Source organism: Aspergillus foveolatus, assembly GCF_047715535.1.
Source record: "Aspergillus foveolatus strain CBS 279.81 unplaced genomic scaffold BDW70scaffold_71, whole genome shotgun sequence".
Lineage (NCBI taxonomy): Eukaryota > Fungi > Ascomycota > Eurotiomycetes > Eurotiales > Aspergillaceae > Aspergillus > Aspergillus foveolatus.
This window is the reverse complement of record NW_027396135.1, coordinates 105,775-127,492: the sequence shown is the minus strand read 5'-3', so window position 1 is coordinate 127,492 and position 21,718 is coordinate 105,775. Positions and strand designations below refer to the sequence as shown.

Sequence of the window (21,718 nt, the reverse complement as noted above, 5' to 3'; positions counted from 1 at the left end):
AGTCACTTGAGGGATTTGGAAGGCAGTAGATCAGAATTAAGGGTCGTTTCCATTAACCCATTACAACAGTTTAAGCAATCTATTAGTGGGGCATGAGTTAAAGAATGTTAACATGGAGTGCCTTAGCACTGGCACAATAAACATACTCCTCTTGAGGGTATAATAATGTCTATTGTTTCACTCGGATTTCATGCTGCTTGATCATCAAGAAATTCATTCGTACGCCTACGCCACCCAGTATGACACCTGCGACTGCCAGACTCCTTCCAAGAGCCCCGAGCTTCCAAGTCACAAGAGGAGGAGAGCCGCTTGGCAAGTCATACGATAATGCAGCCTACCGTCTTCCTGATAATGCTGCGGCAGGCGCCACAAGCCCTCATGGTGAACCGACTGGGCAGACAGGGCCAGCTGTCAATGCTGACGCAAGGCCAAACCTGCCCGGCCTGGAGAGCGCCATTGAAGCTGCAAAGCTTCAAGAGACGATCAGTGAAGTGCGAGTATGGCTTTTCCGAGGAATACCTGCATATTCCCCCACCGGAGCCAGCTGTTCTTCGAGGCATCGTGTCAAGACTCTAACATCTCCTCTGTTCTACGCTCTATTACAAGGAAGTTTAACCCACAACCGCCGCCAATCGACAATGCGTCGCCATTATGGTGCAGCACGAGCAGCGCTAGCCCTTGCCCAGAAGAGTACGATCGGAGCCCACCGACGCAGCAGTTCCAAGACCTATGCGAAGACACAGATAATCATGACCTAGTCAAAGTGCGAAGTGTCTCTTCTGGTATGGTGGCCATGAGAAATCCCGCCGACATCAGCGTAGACGCCTTGGCTGGTCGTCTCTCGGGAGAAAAGGAACGTCAGACTCAGCATTCGCCTGAAGAATCACTGCCGACGCAGATTCAAGTAAGAAGAACAACCCTTCTAAGCCGCAGCTGAAGTTGGTTCAGTCAGCTATTCAGCGGGAGATTTCCCCGGTCAAGTTGTCAACGTTTCAGGTGTTCCGGGTTGAGACGGCCTTTGTACCTCGTAACGGCGGACATATGGAAGTGAGCGAAGGACAGCTGGTGCGGTTGGAGCAGACATTCGATGACGGCTGGGTAAGTCCTCTGTTAGCATCCTGATACCTCATCATCACTGACTGTACGTGTTCAGGCGTGGTGTACCCTGGTCGAAACCGGAATGCAGGGCCTTATTCTCGAGCCTGTCTTACGCGTATGGTCAGAAGTGATGTGTATATGCCTTTATGAACCGTATTCGACGCAATATTTTAGCGAAGATCGATATTATCCCAATATTGCACCGAGCAGCCGCAATATTTATCGAGATTTTGTTAGGCACCGCCGTTCAGTATTTCATTGTTGCTCGTACTATGGTCACGCTGATAAGAGGTTCTATCTCGCGAGTGTCATTATATTCGACTGCTCAGACAGTGGAAATGCAGGCCAGAGATTATACCTGCGCAGAAAGAGGTACCAGATGGTTTCCCCATGGAACTGGTTGATCTGTCATAAATAACTACTATGCTGCAATCTGCCGCTATTGCTGTTGCGCATGTTGAATAGAATATTGTGCTTAAGCCCTCAGTTCTAACATCAAGCGGTCGTAGTAGTGTATGTCACCCCCCATGCGCTCTTTTTATGTATACAGTACTGACGACGAAATCATCAATCCTGCAACAAAGCCTTTTGAATCGTTTCATTATACACTTGTTGAGAATACCGGTTGGCCTTCCATGGACACGTTCCTCGTCGGCTTCTGGATTCCGGGCAAGTAGAATTCTTGTACGAAAGCTGAATCATGAGCCGCTGGTTTAAACATATCATACCGAGCTGAACTACGTGAAGCGGATCACATAGGGGCAAGGAATCTCCCCGAACCCAGAAATGCTGTTCTCCTGCACCTTGTTGACCCGGTCGTTAGGCGCATTCCACATCCTATCGCCAGAATCGCTGTTACAACGTTAGCTGGTTAACCGGAAGAAGCAGGAAAAGAAAGAAAACGTACATCATTAGCCCGACATGGTGGATACTGCTGCTATCATTCCCGCAGTCACATGCTCCGCCGAAGAAGATAGCATCACCGGGCTGGCGCTCCTCATACGGGTGTTTTCTGTGAGGCCATGTGAGCAATGTTGATCGAAAGTTCCTTGCTGCAGACGTACTTGTACCCAAGTGTCTCCTCGCTGGCGCAGTACATGGAGGATGTGACGCGGAGGCCCTCTGTGAAGAGATCGCGGCCGGTGACCTGGCACACTGCCCAGCAGACAAGGCCGGAACAGTCGTATCCCACATCGCCGTAGTCATATGGGGCTTGGTCATCGCTGGGACCGTCGCAAGAGCCGCCGCCCCAGGCGTAGGGAGTCCCTTCCGCGGTCAGGGCTTTGTCAAGGATAGCCTGGCCTACGGTGCCCTCTGCAGATGGAGCGGCACTGACAGCGCAGGCGAGGAGGGAGACAATCGCGAGATACTTCATGATAGCATTGATCTACGATCGGGTTTGATCAGTGAGAGTGTGACGTTAATCGTGAGTCAATAAAGAATTCTGGTTTTTGTCTATCGAGACAGTAGCCCTTTTATTTCTACTTCGCTGGAGTACTGTCACCATCATATTCGCTGATCATCATTAAGCTGAGATATATTTAACAAGATCAGCGGCTTTCATGTTACATTCGCCGTATACATCATTCAACAGGAATTGATTGTCTCTCGGTGTCGCATCGCTAAAATGATCTACGCTGAATACGAGAAACCAAGATCAAGATAACGCCGTCGATGGGGCCGCGTGAACGGGAAAGACCAAGCCAAATGGCTAAACGAGGACTGATCTTCGCTGGCTGTTACTCTGCTGTGACAACGGTAGGGCCGCTAGGTATACGAGATAACGGCAAGGGACAACACGAGGTCGAGATCATCCCCACGTATCCCCCGACAAGAATAGTAACACCTAATGCTGGTTATGAGGGCACCTTCGGGTAGACAATTGTTAGTAGTTTCGAATATATCGCACCAGCAACTTATCAAACCTAGTGCTCATAGGCATTTGCAAACAACTTGGGAGGAACTTCCGGACAGCAAGTTCCCTAAATAGTAGCAAATGCCTGAACGACGTAAGAGCTCCATTTCCAGCGGAGCAGTAGTCCCAGGCACTTGTCTTATCATCCAGTTATCTTATATACCGAGTAGAAACTCGACTGAATCCTGGAGGTCCTTTCATCTGCTGTAGAAGGTGCTTCACGCACGATTGTACAAGGGCGGAATTCGTCTACCTCTCCGCTCAAGTGTCCCTCTGTCTTGTTGATTGACCTGAGTTTAATGAATCCTCCAAGGAGAGCTTCAATCTCTCCTCCCATAGTATTGCAATTTAACACAGGCAGATAGGAATATTATTTAGCAGATATACTTGTCTCTAGAAATCACGATCTTCTCTTCGCATTCCGCCATAGAGGTGCTCCATACTCCACCATGACCTTGCGTTGAACGCCAGAAGCGACATGCTGGGAAGCCCTTTTCGACAAGAACGTAGTAATTACTGAGCCTTTATCAATAATTGATCACTCGTTTAGGCCATGCCAATGGGCATATTAAGCGCATGGTGGCAGGATACATGCACCACACTCGGAATACCGGAGAATTGACCTTCTTCTCGAAGCCCTCCCTCGTGTACTATCCCAGCAACGCCAGGAACCTTGACTTTGCAGTCGACAGTAGCATTAGAGCCAGGAAGCTCCTGCTGGATTTCCTGTCCAATGCCCAAGAGAGTCCCCAGACCCTAGATCCGCAGTGTCCAGGCTGAAACTTGCTTGATGTATGCTATTATACTGCATCCATTCCACGTAGAAGAGTGAGGCGAGGTCATTTGCCTCGGTCTGAAATAATCAGACAATTACAATCACTTACAGCATGTACACACCGCGAAAATAACATTGAATTCCCCTTGATCTCCAAGATCTGTTTTACAATCGCGACGTGGTAATCTGCGCTGATCTGCAGGCCGTCAGGGCGGGTTGAACCCCCTGCAACGTTTCACTCCTACCCCAAATTCTCCCTCAATCTCGTCGAACCCACAATCCACTGTCTTCTTCCCGGAGGGATTTATAGTGCTTTACTCGTTGCGGCTTGTTCGCGAAAGTCGCAGTTATATAGTCCTCGGGCGCTTGGCCAACCGACTTTGGAAGTAAACTGACCTCACACGAGCAGGATCGGTTGCCCGTTTCTTTATCTTCTAAGCTCCCACAGTCTCCAGCTCCAGGAAGCAGTATAACCAGTCAGCTGTTCTATAACGAGCCCCTGAAACTCTCTGTCGACCAGTATAGAGTCGGCAGGACTTGCGTTTGACCAGATGTACAGGTTAACCATGCTTTTAAAAACATTTGATCTTGGCGGCGTATGTCTGTGATTCACTATATTCAGGGAGCATTATTAATATAATGTATGATCTACCTCTTCCTACGCTCCGTTCCGAAACTTCAGACACTACGCATTGAATAGACAAGCTCATTTAGACCATGACAAAACCCGTGACTGGTTCAAGGTCAGAACACAAACCCACGGGTTGGGTCGACGGTCAGGGCCCCTTACCCAAGACCCGCCAACCCGCAGGTTACCCGCAGGTTACCCGCCAAGAACCCATTTTGCATAAAACTTCTATATTAGGCTAGATTCACAGCATAAACTTGCTGATTTATCAAAATCTAGGTTTATACAAATGTTTGTTCTGTTTGGCAACCGAGGGGTTACCGAAAAACCCGCGCGGGTTGATAGTCTGGACCCGTATTGACAGGCAATTGCGACCGGACGCAATATTTATTATCCGGGAGCTAGTTTGCTGGTAGTTACGGCAGGCTGTTGGGAGAAAACCGAAGAAATTAAATATTTTGTCGGCGGAAAATTAATTCTTTCGGTTTTCTCCCAACAGTCTGCCGTAGTTTCCAAGAAAGCTGTCGACCTGTATCCTTATCTAGGAATATATAGCTAGAAAAATCAGCAAGCCCTTCTGTTAGAAAAAATTTCATTGACCAAACTTGTATCTTGCTCTTTCGATAATGTTTGAATACCGACCCCTACAGTACCCAATTTGCGGGTACAGACAGTGTCCCTACCCGGCGTGATATCGAGACGGACCTGACCAGCAATATCCTATAATATGGAAACAATGGGTATCTGTCCCTTCATGATGATTTCAGATGCCGTCTGAACGTCTACACTCACAAAGTCGCATTCACACCCCGGCTGAACATGGCGCGCCGTTTCGTTGTATATCGCATCATCGACCTGGTTTCCCACGCAGGCCTCCGTACTGCACCGCTCATGGCCGTTAAGCAGATCTCGAGTCCCCAGAAAGCTGAGCATGTATAGTGTGTCGGAGAAGACAAAATCCCCAAAGTTAGCTAGGCGGTGAGGGCACGACCTTTGGCTTACCATTCGCGATTCGAGGTACTCGATGATATGCCGGTTGCTGCCGGGGAGCGTACCATGATGCACACCATCAGGTGCAAGCTCCGCGGGTACCTCCCACGCCTCCCTGCTATAGATCTCCTTAAAGGTGTCAACGAGCGTGACGAGGAGGATCTCAACCGAAATGGCAACCGATGCTGACGACTGGATGCATGGGCAGGAAACAAACGCCTGGCTTTCTGAGGCTGAGGCACTCACAGACAAGAATATTCAATAGTACGCAGCAGCTGTGGTTCACTAACGTGCCCCAATACTTTCTAGAACATAGTAATCCAGGTACCCTTCACGGGTCCATAGTAGGCCACCAGGATTGTTGCGGTGCAGAGCCTCCTGCAGGTCTACTTATAAATATAACCTATTATATTGGCTTCGGTAGAAGGTAGATGTTGCGCAGGCATGGTATGTAGAGACTACAAGACGCATATACTGAGACGATCTTTTCCCAAATGATGTACGGTATCACGAACCGTTCTGATCAATCTGTCATTAAAGTGCTGCATGTGAATATCATACGAGACTCGAACCTCGTCGTAGGGCTACTCCCCGCCGTGACCGCGCGTCCAGCATATATTTACAGGCACGGACTGGCTACCTTGCCGCAATCCGCTCCATATGCTCTGTCACCATGCATGTATACTCATTAGAGCCATAGTAGATCGTGTTTCCGTCATTATGGGTCTGACCGGTGCTCAAGGTGTCTCCCCACTGCCAGAAAAGGTCGCCAGCTATCCCAGTCGAGCTTACAGCGGTCGTTTGCCAGGGGACCTCGATTGCACAGTGGTCGGACGGTGCTCCGTATTCTTCAAACAGGCACGGCTTTCCTGCCGCTGCACATGCTGCGCCATGCGTGGTGGCCCAGAGATTACCCCAATCATACGATACGCCCCCTATCGTGGGTGTTAGCTTTCAGTTTGCCAAAAGGTATTTCAGGTGGGGAATTGCAGGGTACGAACAGCTGCCGGGGTAGAGATGAAAGGTGCCAAAGTCTATGGTATCAATGGCGAGGTTTGCGGCGAAATCGAGACCTTCATTGTAGCTGAAAGGGTAACTACCATCGGAGCCCTCGTCTAGTCCAAAGCCCTCTGCAAGGCTCGGTCAGTTGCTGCTTCATTCCCATAAGGCTTGTCTTACTCACCGTCGCCAATGCAGACCATGTGCAGCGGATCAAGTGATTTGATGTAGGCACTGGTGTCTGCGATCCAGTCGTATAGAATCGACGTATCGCAGCCATTGCAGCGGGGCTCATTGGCCAACTCCCAGGCAAAGATAGCTGGCGAGTCGATGAATCTGTCGATGACTGCCTTGATGTATGTACGATAAGCAGCCTGGATGGTGGCGCTGGTATACCAGTCGGTCTTGGTACTGCCACCGTAGGCATTTAGGTAAGCACTCATCCCGCCGTAATCGTCCCAGTTGTTGACGAAATTGATGATAAGCTTGATGCCTCGCTGCTCAGCCGAGCTGACCACTGCATCCAAGCGCTGCAACCCGTACTGGCCTGTATTGATGGTCGAAACGCCCCCTTGGTGTTTCTGGAACCATACCTGGCCAGTTGACGGCTCAGTATTCACATCATTGAAGCCCCAGATGCGCAGGATCTTATGCCCTGATGAGGCAATATGGTCCAGCACAAGATCCACGTCCGCATCATTGGTCAGCATGCTAATCCAGTACGAGTTGGAGCCAGCAAAGTAGTCAGTCACCCCATCAATGGTGAAGTTCAGCCCACTGGCTGATGGGAAGTCCGTCGACGACGGTACAGAGGTTGTACTGGTCGTCGTTGTCGTTGTTGATCTTGTTGTAGTGCTGGTCGTCGTCGTCAGCGTCGTGGACGAACTGGTCGCAGTGCCTGTAGTCCAGATAAGTATGCATCTATCACATCTGGAAATCCTGTTCCATACCTGGCACACACTGGCTATACCACTCATTCTGATACACGCAAACGTACCCCGACACACAGGTGGTGGCTCCAGACCAGTTGCTTCCTCCGCATTGGCCGTACGGGCCACTCTGCGCGGCAGCAGCACCGAGCAGAGGGATCAGAGTAAGAGCTTGTCTCTTCATGGTGGCTTGCTGCAGTGAAGAGTCTGTCCATTATAATGAACATAACAGAGACACCGACACAGTATTTATATGTGAATGCCTCCGTTTCCATCTCGGACCTCCGCGACAGATTCGACTCCCTCGCCAGCAAGGCCTTCCTTCAGTGTCTTCTGATCATGCAAGTATATTGTCCGTCGGACAGATAATCTCCATTCCGCATCCCAATTCCCGTCGCGAGGGATGAGTGGCTGAATATCATAGCATGTCCAGCCCGCTCTTTTGCAGCGCTCCGGTATACCCTAGGTAGCTGTCAGATCACTCGCCCTTGTGATCTAGCCATCGCTAAACAAGAAAGATATATTGCGGAGGGATAATACCGAGTCCGACTATGGTGGTATTACCTCGCCAAGGTACTGTTCCGTGCTCAGTTAGGGATGGCGTCAAGCCACACCAGGCACACCCCGCATTCAATTTCTCCGCGACGATTTCCTGAATAATGATGAGTCTAGATGATTGCCGTGTAGTGGGCTGAGCAGGTATCTCGACCAGTAATCGTTCCATATACTTATTTCTGCCGTAAAATGAGCAAATCAGCAAAGTCCACAAGTTGCCGACAATGATATATTTCACATCCTACTAACCAAGGAGTCTGGACTCAACCGCCCGCTATTCGACTTGATTTCTGAGCATCTGTAATTAATTGTGGCTTATTAACGTGCCAAATGGGGGCTTCTTCCCCATTTTGAATGATTCCTTGAACGCTTCATCTTACTACCATTACCACATGTCTGTGCGTGCTGTACTCTGGCTTCGACTGATGAAATACTTATGCTAACGAGCTTCAGCCGTATTGGAAAAAATGCCTCTGGCTGTTTACTCATGCAGTAGCGCATATACTCCATTCTGCAGCGTTCTATATATCCAGCAATCGGCATTAACCGCAAGCTTATCCCCCCCTCTCCACGCAACCCCTCATCCCTGAAATTATCGGATATTGTTCCTCAATCGGCTTATTACAGCAGCTTTATTTCCGTCTTGGCCGTCTTGGTCTTCTCTCAATCGGTAGGTAGAAGAGGTGGGTTGTGACTGTCGTAGTGTGACAGATCGTATTCACCGGCAACATCTGCACAGAAAGCGAGGATAGATCGATGGATCCAGCTGCGCTAGCACCAGTAGAGAAGGAATTGGAGCAACCCGAAAGAAAGTAATTCTAAAGATGGCAGTGTTTACTTGCATTGCAATATGCTCGACCTTAGAGACCGAAAACAGAACGCAATTGGTCAAAGTTGCCTGCCCTACATATCGAGGTAGAATAATGGTTTGCTAGTAAAACGGGTATTTAAGTCCTATTGGATATTCCGTATATCTGGATTTTTTTTTCTGGCGGCTGATAATATATTGTGAATAGATGCAAGCTAGTCGCAAGGCAAAACATTCCATCCGTTTGTATCCTCTTACATACGGACTTGCCTTGGACTATGGAATGATTCGCAAGTAACTGTGGGACATATTAACGTGGTTTATCCAATTGATTAGATGTCGATGTCAGCCATACCAACGACATTGTTACTGCTGGTCGACTCTGGACAAAATGTGCAATGGCGACATTGATGATAGTCAAGTCCCCCACAACTAGCCAGTGTACTTAGAGCCCGAAAAACTGCTCTCAGGATCAATGTGGTCGTGGCAGTGGAGACGACAAAGATCGTGGTGCGGCGCTCAGAATGGGAGCTGTGTGCCACCGAGATCGTCGTTTCTGTCCCTGATACTGAAGCTATTTACATAGAGAATAATGGCTACCGGCTTCGCTTTCTTTTCAATATTAGCTCTGTAGCACTGTCCAGACTACGCAAATGTGGGTAAGTAATATTCCCTGGCATTGCCATACACGTAGCCCGCGCAAATGTCGTGAGAGCCATGATAATAAAGCGCATCAAACCGGCACAAAACCTGAGGACATGAAAGCTTGACAGCAGACGGAGAATACCAAAGCCGACTGGAGTCTGGCACTGATGATCGCTGCACCTCGCCAGGAGATACCGCGGTACTCGACTCACATTTCTCCGCGTGAAGAGGCCTTCAGGGGCTGATTTGGGCAGTTCGCAACAGTCGTATCTCGTCAATACCATTCTCCACGAGACTTTTGCAACATACTCCTAATCATCGCGATGGGATCGTGGAATGCATGGACTGGATAAACAACTAGGAAGGAGAGAGGAAAAGCACAGACTGCATTTGATCGATATCCTCAATTCTCAACACCATTCCATAGCTGTGAGATCAGCTGTATAAAGTAATTTTGCGTTATCCTTGCATAGTCGATGATTATTTTGTCGGCCCGAGAGCACTCGGCGTTCATTTATCTTCGCCGGGCCGAGACAGTCGGCCGCGGAAGCTCAGATATTACTTGTATCCCCAGAAATAAAATTCTTCTGAAGGGACTTATCACACCTAAGATCTCACGAAAGGTCTAAATGATGTCTTAAACGTCCGTCCGGCTGGCGGTAATTCCTGCAAGGGCGCCATGGCGCCTGGTTGCATCCTCTCAGTTCCACACTCGGTCAAGCCCATCGTTATCCAAGCTTTCGTTTCCGCAGGGGTCAAATATTCCTGCGTTCAGAAAACGGGCTGCATATGGCGCAGTTGGCACTGTCCTGGCAGTCTCCGGGTTCGTCTGGACAGCGCAAACAGGAAACGTCGTGGTTCACGACGACCCCCGTGACAGGAGAGCACTAACGACAGTTCCTATGACGAAGCTGATATCAGGCTGGATGTACGTCTAGAGACCCCGCCCCACTCAACTTCTGCTGGCTGACAATACCAACTCAGCGCGTTTGCATTTTGCTCCTCGCCGACATGGGTGGACGCAAGCGAGTCCCAATATAATCTCTCGAATACCTATTCTGTCATCAATTGCTAGCGCATCCATCACGCACGTTCTTCAATCAGTTCCTTGGCGGCGAAACAACCTCTGAATGTATCCCCAAGATAGAGGCGCTGCGACGGGAGGAAATCGGCACGCTGCTTGGGTACAACATCGAGGCCGAGCTCGATGGCTCAGATAAGCAGAGGGAGCTCATCCACGCATAGACCGAGCATGTTCTGTCCTCAATCAAGACCCAGGGGCGACTGGCGAAAAAGTTCTGGCCGGTCTCTACAACTACCGGTGGCGATAACCGCTGCTGGGTGCGGATCAAAGTGACCGGTTTAGTCCCTAGTCCGGTCGCACTTTATCACGGCTCTAATGCCATCTTGTCGAACGATCAGCCAGAGGGCTCGACAAGATGTCTCGTATCCTGGTTTGCCGCACGACAGGGACTGAGAAGCTGCATTGAGTGGAGTGAGCACCAAGGACCGTGAGGAGCTGCTCGCTCTGCGCGCCATTCTGGAGAATATCGGTACCAAGGCGCGTGAGAACAACGTTCGGATAGTAATCGATGCGGAGCAGACATGGTACCAGCCGCTAATTGACAGTCTGACTGACGAACTCATGCAGAAATACAACACACTCGACGGGCCCGCCACGTGCATTGCTTCCTTCCAGGCCTACCTTCGCAGGGAACCCCAGCTTCTCGTTAAACAGGTTCGCGGTGCATACATGGTCACCGAGGCTGCTAGATGGAAGAGAGAAGGAAGACAAGGTCTGAGACCAGTATGGCCGACTGTGGAAGAGACCCACGCTAGTTACAACTACGGCACTCAAAGGACCATCTCAACGATTGCAGAGCAGGTCGAAAACAATGGACATCCGAAGATCGGTGCTGTCTTTGCTACCCACAACTTCATCAGCATTCATCTCGCCATCAAGCTGCTGGAGCAACATGGGATGGCCAAACGCGTCGACGGGAAAAGATTGGTCTTCTCAAATGAGATCGCAGGCAGCATTGCCTTTGCTCAGTTATACGGTAGCGACACTTTTCTGGCTCTGGAATGCTATCCCTAACTCGCCGCAGGAATGAAAGACGAACTGACGAACAAAATCACGGCTCTGTTACCACAGCTACCGGCTTCCCGCTTGTAGTCAAGGTAAAATGTCTTTTCTTGATAACTTGAGAAGTGAAATCGATTCCTTCAACTACAGATGAGAACCCATAGTCTGGCGAAGGGATGCATCCTCGGGCCGAGATAGATAAGAGAGTCGAGCAACCCGGCCCGAGATATAGCACCCTCCTCTCATCCATATAAGTAAGGGCGTAGAGCCTATTGCCCTTAGGAAAGAGCTCTCGGTTTCATACGAGTCTATCAATCAGATCACCATGGAGCTCCATCACTACCCAAAACCAGTTAACGCCAACGGTGTATGTTCCCTCTGCCCATGCGATGTGGAGGACTAATAGCTAACATGGTCTCATCCTGCAGCTGCCTTATGGGCCGGGCTCCCCCGAAAGAGATCTATCCAAGTCAGCTTTGGCTGAGATGGAGAGTGTAGTCACCGATATTCCCACTATCATCAACGGCGAGCGCATTTACACCGGCCGCAAGGGCAAACAGGCTAATCCGTGGAAATACCATGGCCAGTCATTGGCCGAATACCACGAGATGGATGGCAACACTGTCACATAGAAGGCAATCCCAGGCGCTCTAGAGGCAAGGAAGGTCTGGGCCAACATGCCTTTCCGGGACCGGGCTGCAATCTACAAACGCGCAGCCCTGCTAGTCGAGTCTCCGAAGTACCGGTGGAAGCTCATGGCAGCGACAATGATCGGACAGGGAAAGACCTGTGGACAGGAGGGGGCGACTGTATCACCGAAGTCATCGATACGGTGAACTTCCATGCTGGAGACCACCCCAGCGTCTTGAGAGAGAAGATTGCTTCTCCCGGTAGATGCTCGATCCGGGCTCTGTTGGAGTTGGAGAGACTGGGGGCACGCTCGGCCTTTACGAGGGCCATTATGGCGGCCGCGGAGAAGTCCAAGGCCATGACCTCGTCCTAGATAGATATAGGAGTAGATAGTCTAGGTTGGAATGCATCACTCTGAAGCAGCTCTGTTGAAGAAATGAAAATTTATCAAATCTCTGTTTCCATCCAGGACTCGCTTTCCTTGTGCTAACAAGACGTTTATTGCAAGGAAGCCTTTTCATTTGACCATTCTAGGCTATGGCAGTTACCCCTTTGCTTCCCACAATATACTCTAATCAAGTAGCAGTCAGATTTGCAAGGGCCCGTGGTAGACATTTTCCCATCAGTCTCTCAGCCGGCAGTTGGATATCTAATAGCACCATCTTTTCCCAGCGAGAGGGATCCCAGCTCCAGCTCCAACGACACTCTCCAGAACCTCCTAGTGTCATTTGCCTTTAGCGACCGGACCTCCACCATCTTGGGCACACTTGCAATCAGCGAGGCTCTGAAGCATAATTCATCATCAGCATTCCAGTCCAGAATCACTCAGGTCGAGCTTGAGCAGATCATCCAGATTGGCGCTGACGCTGCCGAACGCCTACCTCTCATCCGCGCAATGGCTACCATCAGAGCAGAGATTCACAGGTCCGCGACCCTCCTTTCCGAAGGCAAGGCGTCTAGGGATGAAATGCAATGGCAGTGGCTGCATGGTCTTCGGATCGGCTGGTCCGCTTGTTTGGCGTAGTTGATGGATATTCCACGCCGCAATCTGGGCGACACGGCTCGAACGCGCTCGTCACCGTCGCCGCCTAGGCAGTCGAGGAAAGGCGGTTGCTTATGGCATCATGCATTTTGGATTATAGTAGCATATCCAATCTACAGAAAATATGTTACTGTCGGGCATTTGTCCATGGAAGATCCAGCAGTCTTTGTCGGCTACTGGGAGTATCCAGGAGCAAGGTATTTAAGATTACGAACGACGGGCTCTCCAATATTCTCACATGCCTGTTCCATCCCGGCTTATAGGGCAACAGATTGTGGCGAGCCTAGGGCGCAGAAGCAAGGGTATGCATTGTTTGGCAGGAGAAACGCTAAAACTGGTGGAGTTGAGACATAAAGCGGTCCTCATCGAAGAGGTGAAACATCTGGCCCGTAGGAAACTTGGTCGCATTGATCAGGAATAGAGCATGATCTAGTGACGGAAGGCCACGAATATCGGCTACGATCGCGCTCCGTAGTCCATTCCATGGGAGGCTGCAGGTCATTGTATCGACGTGGTGCGCAGCGTTGGGAAACGGACATTTGTAGAGCGCCTGGTGTGTCAGGTGCAGAAGTCGAATTGTAAGCGACCAGTTCGAGGTATGGCCTAAATAGTCTGTTGGACGGGCTTAGCTCGCGACTCTATAGCTTCAGGAGGTTCAAGCCTTTACGCGGTCGTCCGGCCGAGTCGGTGATGTACTTGGGCATAACCGGTGTGAAGGTAGGAGATGTCATCGTCGGGATCCTCCAGCAATCCAGCAAGTACAGCGCTTGCATGGTTTCGATAGTTCGATCGCCCTCCGCAAGTGACTTGACTACTAGGTTCCGAGCCAGGCTGCAGAGTCGGGTCTGGAGGAAAGGATCTGACGCCGATACTAGACCGGCATCGACCGCGTTGGCGAACTTGGAGGAAGAAGAGAATAGTTGCAAAGAGCAAGGGGCTCCGCTGTCAGACATTGTCGTGGGCGTTGACGCAAGAATCAAGAATATACTCCCACTTGACATTGAGCTGAAGCAGGAAGAAATCAAACAGTGCTCTCGACGACTGCAGAGGGATAATGCCCCCTTCGATCGGGTCTTGGATGGTCTGCCCAATGGTCATCGATGACGAGTAGCTCGGCATTTTCACCGCGCCTCGGGAGGCCTCATTCTCACTGCTTTTTTGACAGGGCTCGAGCGTGAGAGGGCGTAAAAGGGAGGAAAGCTTTAAGGAATTCGGTGCTTGCGCCTGCTTTTGCCAATGAGATTGCAATTCCTGTCTCTGGGGGTTGTTCAAGGCTGTAGGGGGTGTCCGGCTCACGTCGAGTGCCGAACAACCGACTATCCTGCGAGGTAACAAAACTGAATGGTGAACCTCTCTTGCCCCTCAAAGAGGCCAGCGCGGCGACAATCTTTGCACGGATCGCATTCGTGATTACGGGTTGTTCTTCGGGTGGCGGCTGTTGTTCGCTGGTGGCTATCGGAGCTGCTCTCTGGTCGGTAGATGAAAGGGTCTGCGGCAAATCAATCCCTCCATTGGAGATCGGAAAGCTGGTGGCCTTAGGGCGAGCAAGTCCTTCTATTCAAAGTACGGCTGTCATCGTGCAGAGGGCTATTCTCGCGCCTTGCCGGGTGGGGATACGCTTGGGACCTCACCCTCGCCCTCTTGGGCTGAAGACGCAGCCGGTATCGTGTGCTATACACCGGTTGCAACGGTCCAGGCGGTGCGAGACGAGGCAACGAACCTTGGCCTTTCGGAATTGCAGACACGCACTGGATCAATGGACACGTCAGATACATACTTGGTGAGGGGGCAAAGCAAAGCAACGCATACAGAGGCGCGGTGGAGGTCGGATGGGGTAGTCGTGGACGGCGCCATCTCGACTTGTTATTTCTCGACGGGCCGAGGCGAAGACTGGAGAGAAGAGGAGTATGCAAGAGAAGAACCGGAATAGAAGTCGAGGATGGGAGACATCCTACGCGCAGCTCGGATGGCCATCCGATCGTGCATTGTTCGGGCCGAGACGAAACGTGGAGTAGAGTAGCTATACTGCTCCGACTGCTATACAATACAAGACTATTGAGATAAACCAGAGAATCATATATACCCTTGCAAGCAACTGTCGCCATCGACATATAATCACCATACCCCCGACAAGAATCCCAATCATCTCAATCGGATTATCTCATTACAAAAAATGCCCGGCCTCCTCGAAGGACAGATCGCGCTCATCTCCGGATCCAGCCAAGGTTTCGGACGGGGTTCCTCGAGACATTCCTTCGCGAGGAAGCCCTGGTGCTGGGCCCGGACCTGCAAGCCGTCGACGGCCCTGTAGAGGGCTTCCCCGAAAACCGCGCCTACCAGATCACAGCCAATGTCGCCGAGGAGACCTGGAAGAGAGCGGTAACTGGCCTTGACCCGTGTCGTCGTGCAGCTCTAACCATGTAAGCCAGCTGGAAACCAGTATCGCAAGATTCGGGAAAGCGCCGTCGATCGTCGTCCACAATGCTGGCTGGTCGTACCCTAACAAATCTGGTCTTGATGTGACAGTTGAAGAGTTTTGACTGTCTAATGTCAACGTGCGCGGTATCTACCTCGCCTCGAGAGTCCTCGTGCCGGCAATGAAGAATGGTCCCGGGTCGACTATGTAATCTCGAGCGAGAACGCCATCCGGCTAGGCGCCACGCAGACCTGGTACAACGCCACCAAGGCCGTTGTCTCGTCGCCACCAAGCCCATGGTCTTGGAGTTCGCCAGGGAGATACGAGATTAGTTTTGAATAGTGTTGGCCCAAAGAATAAAGATCCTACAGTACTACTCAACTACTGTTTAAGGACAAAAAGTTCATAATAATAGATCATTCCTTCATAGGGTATAAGTACATGAGCAGTCGCGAAACGAATTCATGAACCTCCGTGAGTCATAGTGGGAAATCCCGTTCCCACGTCACATGTTATTGAGATGCTTAGTTCTTAGCGGCCTCTGTGATAATGTCAGTAATCAGCCATCAATCTTGGGAGACGAGACGCAGTGAACCTACCCTTGTGAACATCGGCCTTGGCATCATGGGACTTCTCATCCTTCTTGTCAACGACGGCGTCCTTGGCAGCAGTGGCACGAGAAGTGAGGGAAGCGTCGGAGTCCTTAGCGACGTTCTTGTTAGTCTCCTTGGAGGCAGAAGCACCGGCGCCCTGGACGGACTCGGAAACGTAGTTGACGGCGTTCTAGGAAGTGTTAAACGATGTCCAAAGGTCCGAAGGAAAACAAAGATGCTCACCTTAACAGTCTCCATTGCGATTGTTATTTGAGATTGGATGTGGTTATTGAAAAGTGTTTTTTGAGGATCTGGAGTTGTAGTAGATTGTATTGTTTAGTGTTTTGCTGTGATGATGGAGGAGTCTGGGCGGGAATGCGGCTGCTACTTATGCTGAACAGAATCGATGGACTCGTCATTGCGTCGTCATTGTGATATCTCTCTGGTCTGCTGCCACAGGTTCCAGGGTCTGGCCCTCAGCCAACAACAAGGGTCCAGGCCGGCCAGGTCCAGGTCCAGTCTACCGAGGCAGTCGAGTTCGTCATAAAACATGGGCGTCTACGTCATGGCTTATCGGGCCGGTTTATCCACTTCTGCAAGGCCTTTCCTGTCATCACCACTTGATTAAGGGCTGCGGCTGATACAGATCAGCGCTGCTTCCAGGCTCCTGACAAGGTACAGAGGACAATAGAGTACATACAACGGCGATGTGGGAACAGGGGAAATTACGTCATTCAAAGCAGTAGACTGGTGACATCATCATGACAGGAAAGGCCATGACAGATATCGGTTAAGCCTGTTTGGGCCTAGCGGGCAGCCGGCCGCCCGCCCGTGTCACATGACATTGCATTCTTCCTGCCGATTTGTCACATGACCCTCTCCATCCTCAATCCACGATCCCTCCACAAGTCTCCTTAGTCAATGACGCCCTCTGGCAGAATCGAGATATAGTCAACTGGCGCAGGCTCCATTCCATCCGGGATGCCTACAATTCTCAGTGTGGAGCGCGACTTAATATGGACGTGCTTGAACGTAATCCGCGCGGCCGTCTGCCCGTCAATGTAAGGAGACGGTGCGCGCCCTAAAATATATTCCAAGTCGCCCTTCCACTCCCCAACAAGATCGTCATCAAGAAACAACCTCCAGGTTGAGTTACCGATTGCCTGGTCAAAATAGTTGACGGCGATGTCGTACTTGCCATTTTTGACCCTCAGCGGCGTCGAGGCACGGCCTTCCGTCGAATTGTTTGAGGTGATGATGCAGTGGGAGCCGCTTGCTGCCTCAAACGGGCTGACCAGGTACGGCTCGTACCCGTCCAGCTCCATGTCTTCAGCCTCGATGCGATAGGGATGGTTGCCGACCCGGCCGGCTTCATCGGGAATCCCGGACTTGTTGTAGTAGAAGGTCGTGATGGAATCGCGCCAAACCAGCGCGTGGCCTGCTTGGTAAACCAGCCGGAAGAGCACATGCTCATAGCGCTCCTTGTCGATCTTGCCCTTGAGAGTCTTCCACAGCGAGACGAACGTCTGGGCTGTCGCGCTGCCGCGGTAGTGCGCGTCGTAGAAGTGCTGGATCACGGTCTTGCCGCTCTTGAGGCGCTGGGTGTATGGCACGTGGTGGAACCACAGCAGCAGGTTGTCGGGCGTGGTGTCGATATTTTCGTACATCTGGTATACCTCCTGCGGGTACTGACCCGCATTGCCGGTGCCGTTCCAGACGGTGCGGTCCATCCCAATGCTGTCGGCGTCCGCGCGGGTCCACTGGCCCCAGGGGTTGCCGTCCTGCGACGCTGGGTTGGGGCCGTAATGGCCAAGCAGAATGTCAGTCAGCGTCTGGATCCCGAGGTTCCCAGAGTAGTTCTCGTACGCGGGCCAGGACTCCATCGACATCTTCGTAATCACATCGACGACCTCTTGATCGTGGCTGAAGGTCATCTTGATCCACTCCTGCAACAGCTCCACCGAATCGGCCGACGGGTCCCAGGCGAGCCGGCCATAAGCGTAGAGGTTTGACATGGCTAAGTGACTTCCTAGCCAGGTCGTGTTGAGGCCAACATTGACCACGCCCGCGTAGCCACCGAGAGTATTGTTGAACCGCCTGCCGCTGACGACATCACTGACAACCGAGTCTTTGCCGTCAACGCGGAGGTCAAAGTCGAGCACTTCTTTCCACATTGGTGCAAGATAGACCAGGTGGCATTGCTGTCCGAGATACTCTTGGGTGACCTGTAGCTCCACCGCACTGGCCGTCTGCGATAGATGGGCGAATAGGGGCGAGACAGGTTCGCGGACCTGAAAATCGATAGGCCCATTCTTGATCTGAATCACGACGTTGTCCTCGAACTCGGGATCCAACCCGTCGAAGAACTCCACTGCCGCGTTTGCGCGGTCAGCCTTCCAGTCGAGCGTCTCGTTGAGGTTCTCGTGGTCGTAGACAAACGCACGGAACAGCACGATCCCACCGTGAGGCTGCAATGCCCGCGCAAAGAGGTTGGCTCCATCGGCCAGCGTTCGGTTGTAGGTAAAAGGGCCCGGCTGGCCTTCGGAATTGGCCTTGACCAGATAGCCTGCCATGTCGGGGATCCTCTCATACAGCTCATCGGTGACTTCCCCCCACCAGCTGATGACTCCCTCGTCGAATGGATCAAATGTATCCAGGCCGCCCAGTGACTGGGGGGACGCAAAGTTCAGAGATAGGCCGAGCTGGATGCCGTACGGACGGAAAGCTTCCGCGATCCTGGCTACGCCATCCATGTTCTCCTGCGTCAGGATCGTCTCGTTCGCATTGACATTATTGACGACGACAGCGTTGAGACCGATCGAAGCCAGCAGGCGAGCATACTGGCTCGCGCGCGTGAGATCGTCGCGGACTTTGCCATCCCAGAAGAAGATGGAGTCTCCTCCGTATCCCCTCTCCACGCTCCCGTGGGTGCCACCGTCCTGTAGATTGTCCCATTGATTCACCCATCGGATCGGCGCGCTCGGATTGGATGCGAACGAGGTATCCGAGATTTTCCCCTGCACCAGTCGCTCGAGATACTGGAAGGTTCCGTACAGGGCTCCACGCTCATTATGGCCGAGGATCAAGACACTGGCCCCGGAGACGCTGAGATAGTACCCGTCGTCGATGAGTTCCGGAACACTGGACACATCCCCGCCAGCTTCAGCGTATGCTTCGATAGTGCCAACCGTCACTGCGGGAAGGGTTGGGTCGTCGCGCGTCTCGTTCTTGAGAGTGAGTCGCTTGCCGAAGATCCCCTTGATGCCATCGGCGAGCTCGTGAGCCGCAGTGTCTATCGGCCGTCCAGCTGTTGCGTTCAGTGGCACAATTACCGACGGTAATTTCTTGTGGTAAGATTTCGCATGAGGGATGGGCGCATACCGCAGCCAGGCTGCCAGCCCGTCTTCGGCGACGGCGGCGACGCCCAGTAGCGCGGTCAGCAACAGAAAGCTCCGCATCTTCTAGCCAAGCTGTCACTTGAGCTGTTGGTGTCGGTATTGATTAATGTGCGTCCGCCGCTGGGCTTTTTAAATCTGTGCACAGACGCAGAGCCCTGCGACTAGGCACGGCAAGCTCTTTTGGGGTCACCGGAAAAGGTCCGATGCGTCGATGTTTTTCCACCCCTGACGTTCAGGCATGCATCATTTCAGGCTATATGCCGGGGATACCTCGTTCTCGCACTTTGGCGGGGCCGTAGATCGAGCCAGATCCGGGATAAAGTGCTTGGAGATCGACCATTTAGCCTGAAATCCCCCACGCAACCCCCGCAAACCCCGGAATTGGGAGCATACCAATGCTTTGCTAGCGGAGGATCCTCCGTGGCAGACACGCAGGTTATAAAGAGAATATCCGGTGGTCAGGGCGGCAATATCTGCTCTTCCAGCGTTCCGCATGAGTTGCAGCGCCGTTGGTATCATGAAATTCACCAAGCTGGTGGCGGCATGCGCCCTCTGGATCGCAACAGTTGCCGGAAAGCCCATTCACTGGCAGGATAGCTTCCACAGGCACTGGCTGGCAACATGGACGGCAATGCCCCAGGAAGTCGAGAGCGCCAATCTTCCCTCGAGTCCGTTTGTGAGTGCTGACGGATCAATTCTTAGCATGCCGATCTAGAAGACTTCTGCTCCCAAAGAAGCCGATGCTGACGGACGACAGGGTGGAGCAGACGCCGACTTCCAGTTCAAGAACGCGACTTTGCGGCAGACAGTCCGGGTCTCAGTCGGAGCTGAGCGTGTACGCTTCCAATTCTCAAACCGTTTCGGCTTGAGCGAGTTGCCTATCACGGCAGCGTCCGTGGCCTTGCCAGAAGGCGGGAACGCAGGCGTAGGCGAGATCGACACGTCGACTATCCAGAGTCTCACCTTCAATGGGGATAATTCGATTACAATTCCACCCCAGGAGACTGTCTACTCCGATCCAATTGACTTCAATATACCACCCTTGACAAACCTCGCGATCAGCATCTACAGCGCGGAGGGACAGGCAAAGGCCAACATCACTGGCCATCCAGGCAGTCGAACGACTTCGTGGATGGAGACGGGGAACAGGGTTGACGCCTCTTCGATTACAGAGGCCAGCCTGGTGCACTGGTACTTCATTAGTGCCGTCGAGGCGTGGGCTCCCAGATATACTTCTGGTCTCGTCATCCTCGGCGATAGCATCACAGACGGGCGAGGGAGCGATGACAACGAGAACAACCGGTAAGTACCGGTCAACAACCCCGTCGGTGGTGGCATTCCCAGATGGCAATTCCAGCTGACATTGGGAGATGGCCCGACGCCCTCGCCGAACGATTACAACGGAGCAATCTGGGACACATCGCTGTCAATAACGAAGCAGCCGGCGGCAATGCGATTCTCGCAGGAGGGCTCGGCCCGCCCCTCCTGGACCGGTACTACCGCGATGCCCTTGGACAAAAGGGGGTGGAGTACGTGATGATCTTCGAGGGCGTAAATGACATCGGCGTCTCGGATCCAGACACAGAAACGCAAAACCAGCTCTTCGACAGCTTAATCGACGCGTACTCACGCATCATTCGGGACTGCAAGGACGTCGGGCTGACCACCATTGGCGCGACAATCACGCCCTTTGGAGGGAGCCAGTACGCAGACCCTTCGCGCGAAAGAACAAGGCTCAGGATTAACGAGTGGATTCTAAAGCATAGCCCTTTCGACCATACTGTCGACTTCTCGTCGTTCATTGGGGATGGAGACCAGTTAAGGGCTGAATTTGATTCGGGGGATCACTTGCACCCCAATGTGGCTGCTTATAAAGAACTGGCGCGGCGAGTCGATTTAAAGATCTTTTGGTATTAGGGATATTCTGCCTTATAATTGAAGGATCTCATTCTCAGTCCCTAATCATAAGCACGTCACAAATTCCAAGAATTCAACTAGACTGCTTTTCTTTGGAATACAAGCCCTCATTCAGATGAGTATGATCACTTCTCCCCACGCTTCGGAGAAAGAGCGAGTCAACAGTCAAGCTCAATCAAACGGCCTGGCCAGAAGCATCGGCAACTGATAGCCCGTTTCTTATAAGATGACATCCCGTTCGTAGAACATACAGGACTCTCGATCTGGCTGAAGGTTCCACCCTGGGCAGGGGTT

At 51.9% G+C, this 21,718-nt stretch overlaps 10 protein-coding genes across 10 annotated transcripts; 4 read left to right on the top strand and 6 right to left on the bottom strand.

The window, feature by feature from the left end:
* Positions 1–239: 239 nt before the first annotated feature.
* Positions 240–1,775, top strand: BDW70DRAFT_163525 (uncharacterized protein; the record flags this gene model as incomplete). Its single annotated transcript, XM_073741316.1, has 5 exons — positions 240–497; positions 611–904; positions 949–1,098; positions 1,154–1,218; positions 1,649–1,775. 5 exons carry the CDS (start codon positions 240–242, stop codon positions 1,773–1,775), a joined length of 894 nt encoding a protein of 297 aa, XP_073592306.1.
* On the bottom strand, positions 1,737–2,473 carry BDW70DRAFT_171378 (C40 family peptidase; the record flags this gene model as incomplete). Its single annotated transcript, XM_073743203.1, has 3 exons — positions 1,737–1,950; positions 2,006–2,110; positions 2,163–2,473. 3 exons carry the CDS (start codon positions 2,471–2,473, stop codon positions 1,836–1,838), a joined length of 531 nt encoding a protein of 176 aa, XP_073592305.1. The 3' UTR covers positions 1,737–1,835.
* Positions 2,474–6,042: 3,569 nt separating this feature from the next.
* Positions 6,043–7,518, bottom strand: BDW70DRAFT_153329 (putative mannan endo-1,4-beta-mannosidase F; the record flags this gene model as incomplete). The annotated part of the gene is made up of 4 exons (XM_073739615.1): positions 6,043–6,341; positions 6,408–6,536; positions 6,590–7,303; positions 7,356–7,518. 4 exons carry the CDS (start codon positions 7,516–7,518, stop codon positions 6,043–6,045), a joined length of 1,305 nt encoding a protein of 434 aa, XP_073592304.1.
* A 3,263-nt stretch (positions 7,519–10,781) lies between these two features.
* Positions 10,782–11,440, top strand: BDW70DRAFT_163522 (FAD-linked oxidoreductase-like protein; the record flags this gene model as incomplete). The annotated part of the gene is made up of 2 exons (XM_073741315.1): positions 10,782–10,796; positions 10,850–11,440. 2 exons carry the CDS (start codon positions 10,782–10,784, stop codon positions 11,438–11,440), a joined length of 606 nt encoding a protein of 201 aa, XP_073592303.1.
* Positions 11,441–11,753: 313 nt separating this feature from the next.
* On the top strand, positions 11,754–12,060 carry BDW70DRAFT_163521 (uncharacterized protein; the record flags this gene model as incomplete). Its single annotated transcript, XM_073741314.1, has 2 exons — positions 11,754–11,795; positions 11,857–12,060. 2 exons carry the CDS (start codon positions 11,754–11,756, stop codon positions 12,058–12,060), a joined length of 246 nt encoding a protein of 81 aa, XP_073592302.1.
* Positions 12,061–13,428: 1,368 nt separating this feature from the next.
* On the bottom strand, positions 13,429–14,053 carry BDW70DRAFT_163519 (uncharacterized protein; the record flags this gene model as incomplete). The annotated part of the gene is made up of 2 exons (XM_073741313.1): positions 13,429–13,712; positions 13,768–14,053. The coding sequence occupies 2 exons, from the start codon at positions 14,051–14,053 to the stop codon at positions 13,429–13,431; spliced, it is 570 nt and encodes a 189-aa protein (XP_073592301.1).
* Positions 14,054–14,433: 380 nt separating this feature from the next.
* On the bottom strand, positions 14,434–15,298 carry BDW70DRAFT_111534 (uncharacterized protein). Its single transcript, XM_073734551.1, has 2 exons — positions 14,910–15,298; positions 14,434–14,848 (listed from the first exon to the last, which is right to left on the bottom strand). Exons 1-2 carry the CDS (start codon positions 15,209–15,211, stop codon positions 14,728–14,730), a joined length of 423 nt encoding a protein of 140 aa, XP_073592300.1. The 5' UTR covers positions 15,212–15,298; the 3' UTR covers positions 14,434–14,727.
* Positions 15,299–15,918: 620 nt separating this feature from the next.
* On the bottom strand, positions 15,919–16,443 carry BDW70DRAFT_143270 (glucose-repressible protein Grg1). Its single transcript, XM_073738083.1, has 3 exons — positions 16,353–16,443; positions 16,116–16,299; positions 15,919–16,057 (listed from the first exon to the last, which is right to left on the bottom strand). The coding sequence occupies exons 1-3, from the start codon at positions 16,365–16,367 to the stop codon at positions 16,041–16,043; spliced, it is 216 nt and encodes a 71-aa protein (XP_073592299.1). The 5' UTR covers positions 16,368–16,443; the 3' UTR covers positions 15,919–16,040.
* Positions 16,444–16,671: 228 nt separating this feature from the next.
* aguA (alpha-glucuronidase) lies at positions 16,672–19,784 on the bottom strand. The gene has a single exon (XM_073734549.1). It carries the CDS (start codon positions 19,565–19,567, stop codon positions 17,024–17,026), a length of 2,544 nt encoding a protein of 847 aa, XP_073592298.1. The 5' UTR covers positions 19,568–19,784; the 3' UTR covers positions 16,672–17,023.
* BDW70DRAFT_111508 (SGNH/GDSL hydrolase family protein) lies at positions 19,785–21,482 on the top strand. Its single transcript, XM_073734550.1, has 3 exons — positions 19,785–20,183; positions 20,265–20,809; positions 20,878–21,482. The coding sequence occupies exons 1-3, from the start codon at positions 20,001–20,003 to the stop codon at positions 21,422–21,424; spliced, it is 1,275 nt and encodes a 424-aa protein (XP_073592297.1). The 5' UTR covers positions 19,785–20,000; the 3' UTR covers positions 21,425–21,482.
* The last annotated feature ends 236 nt before the right edge of the window (positions 21,483–21,718 follow it).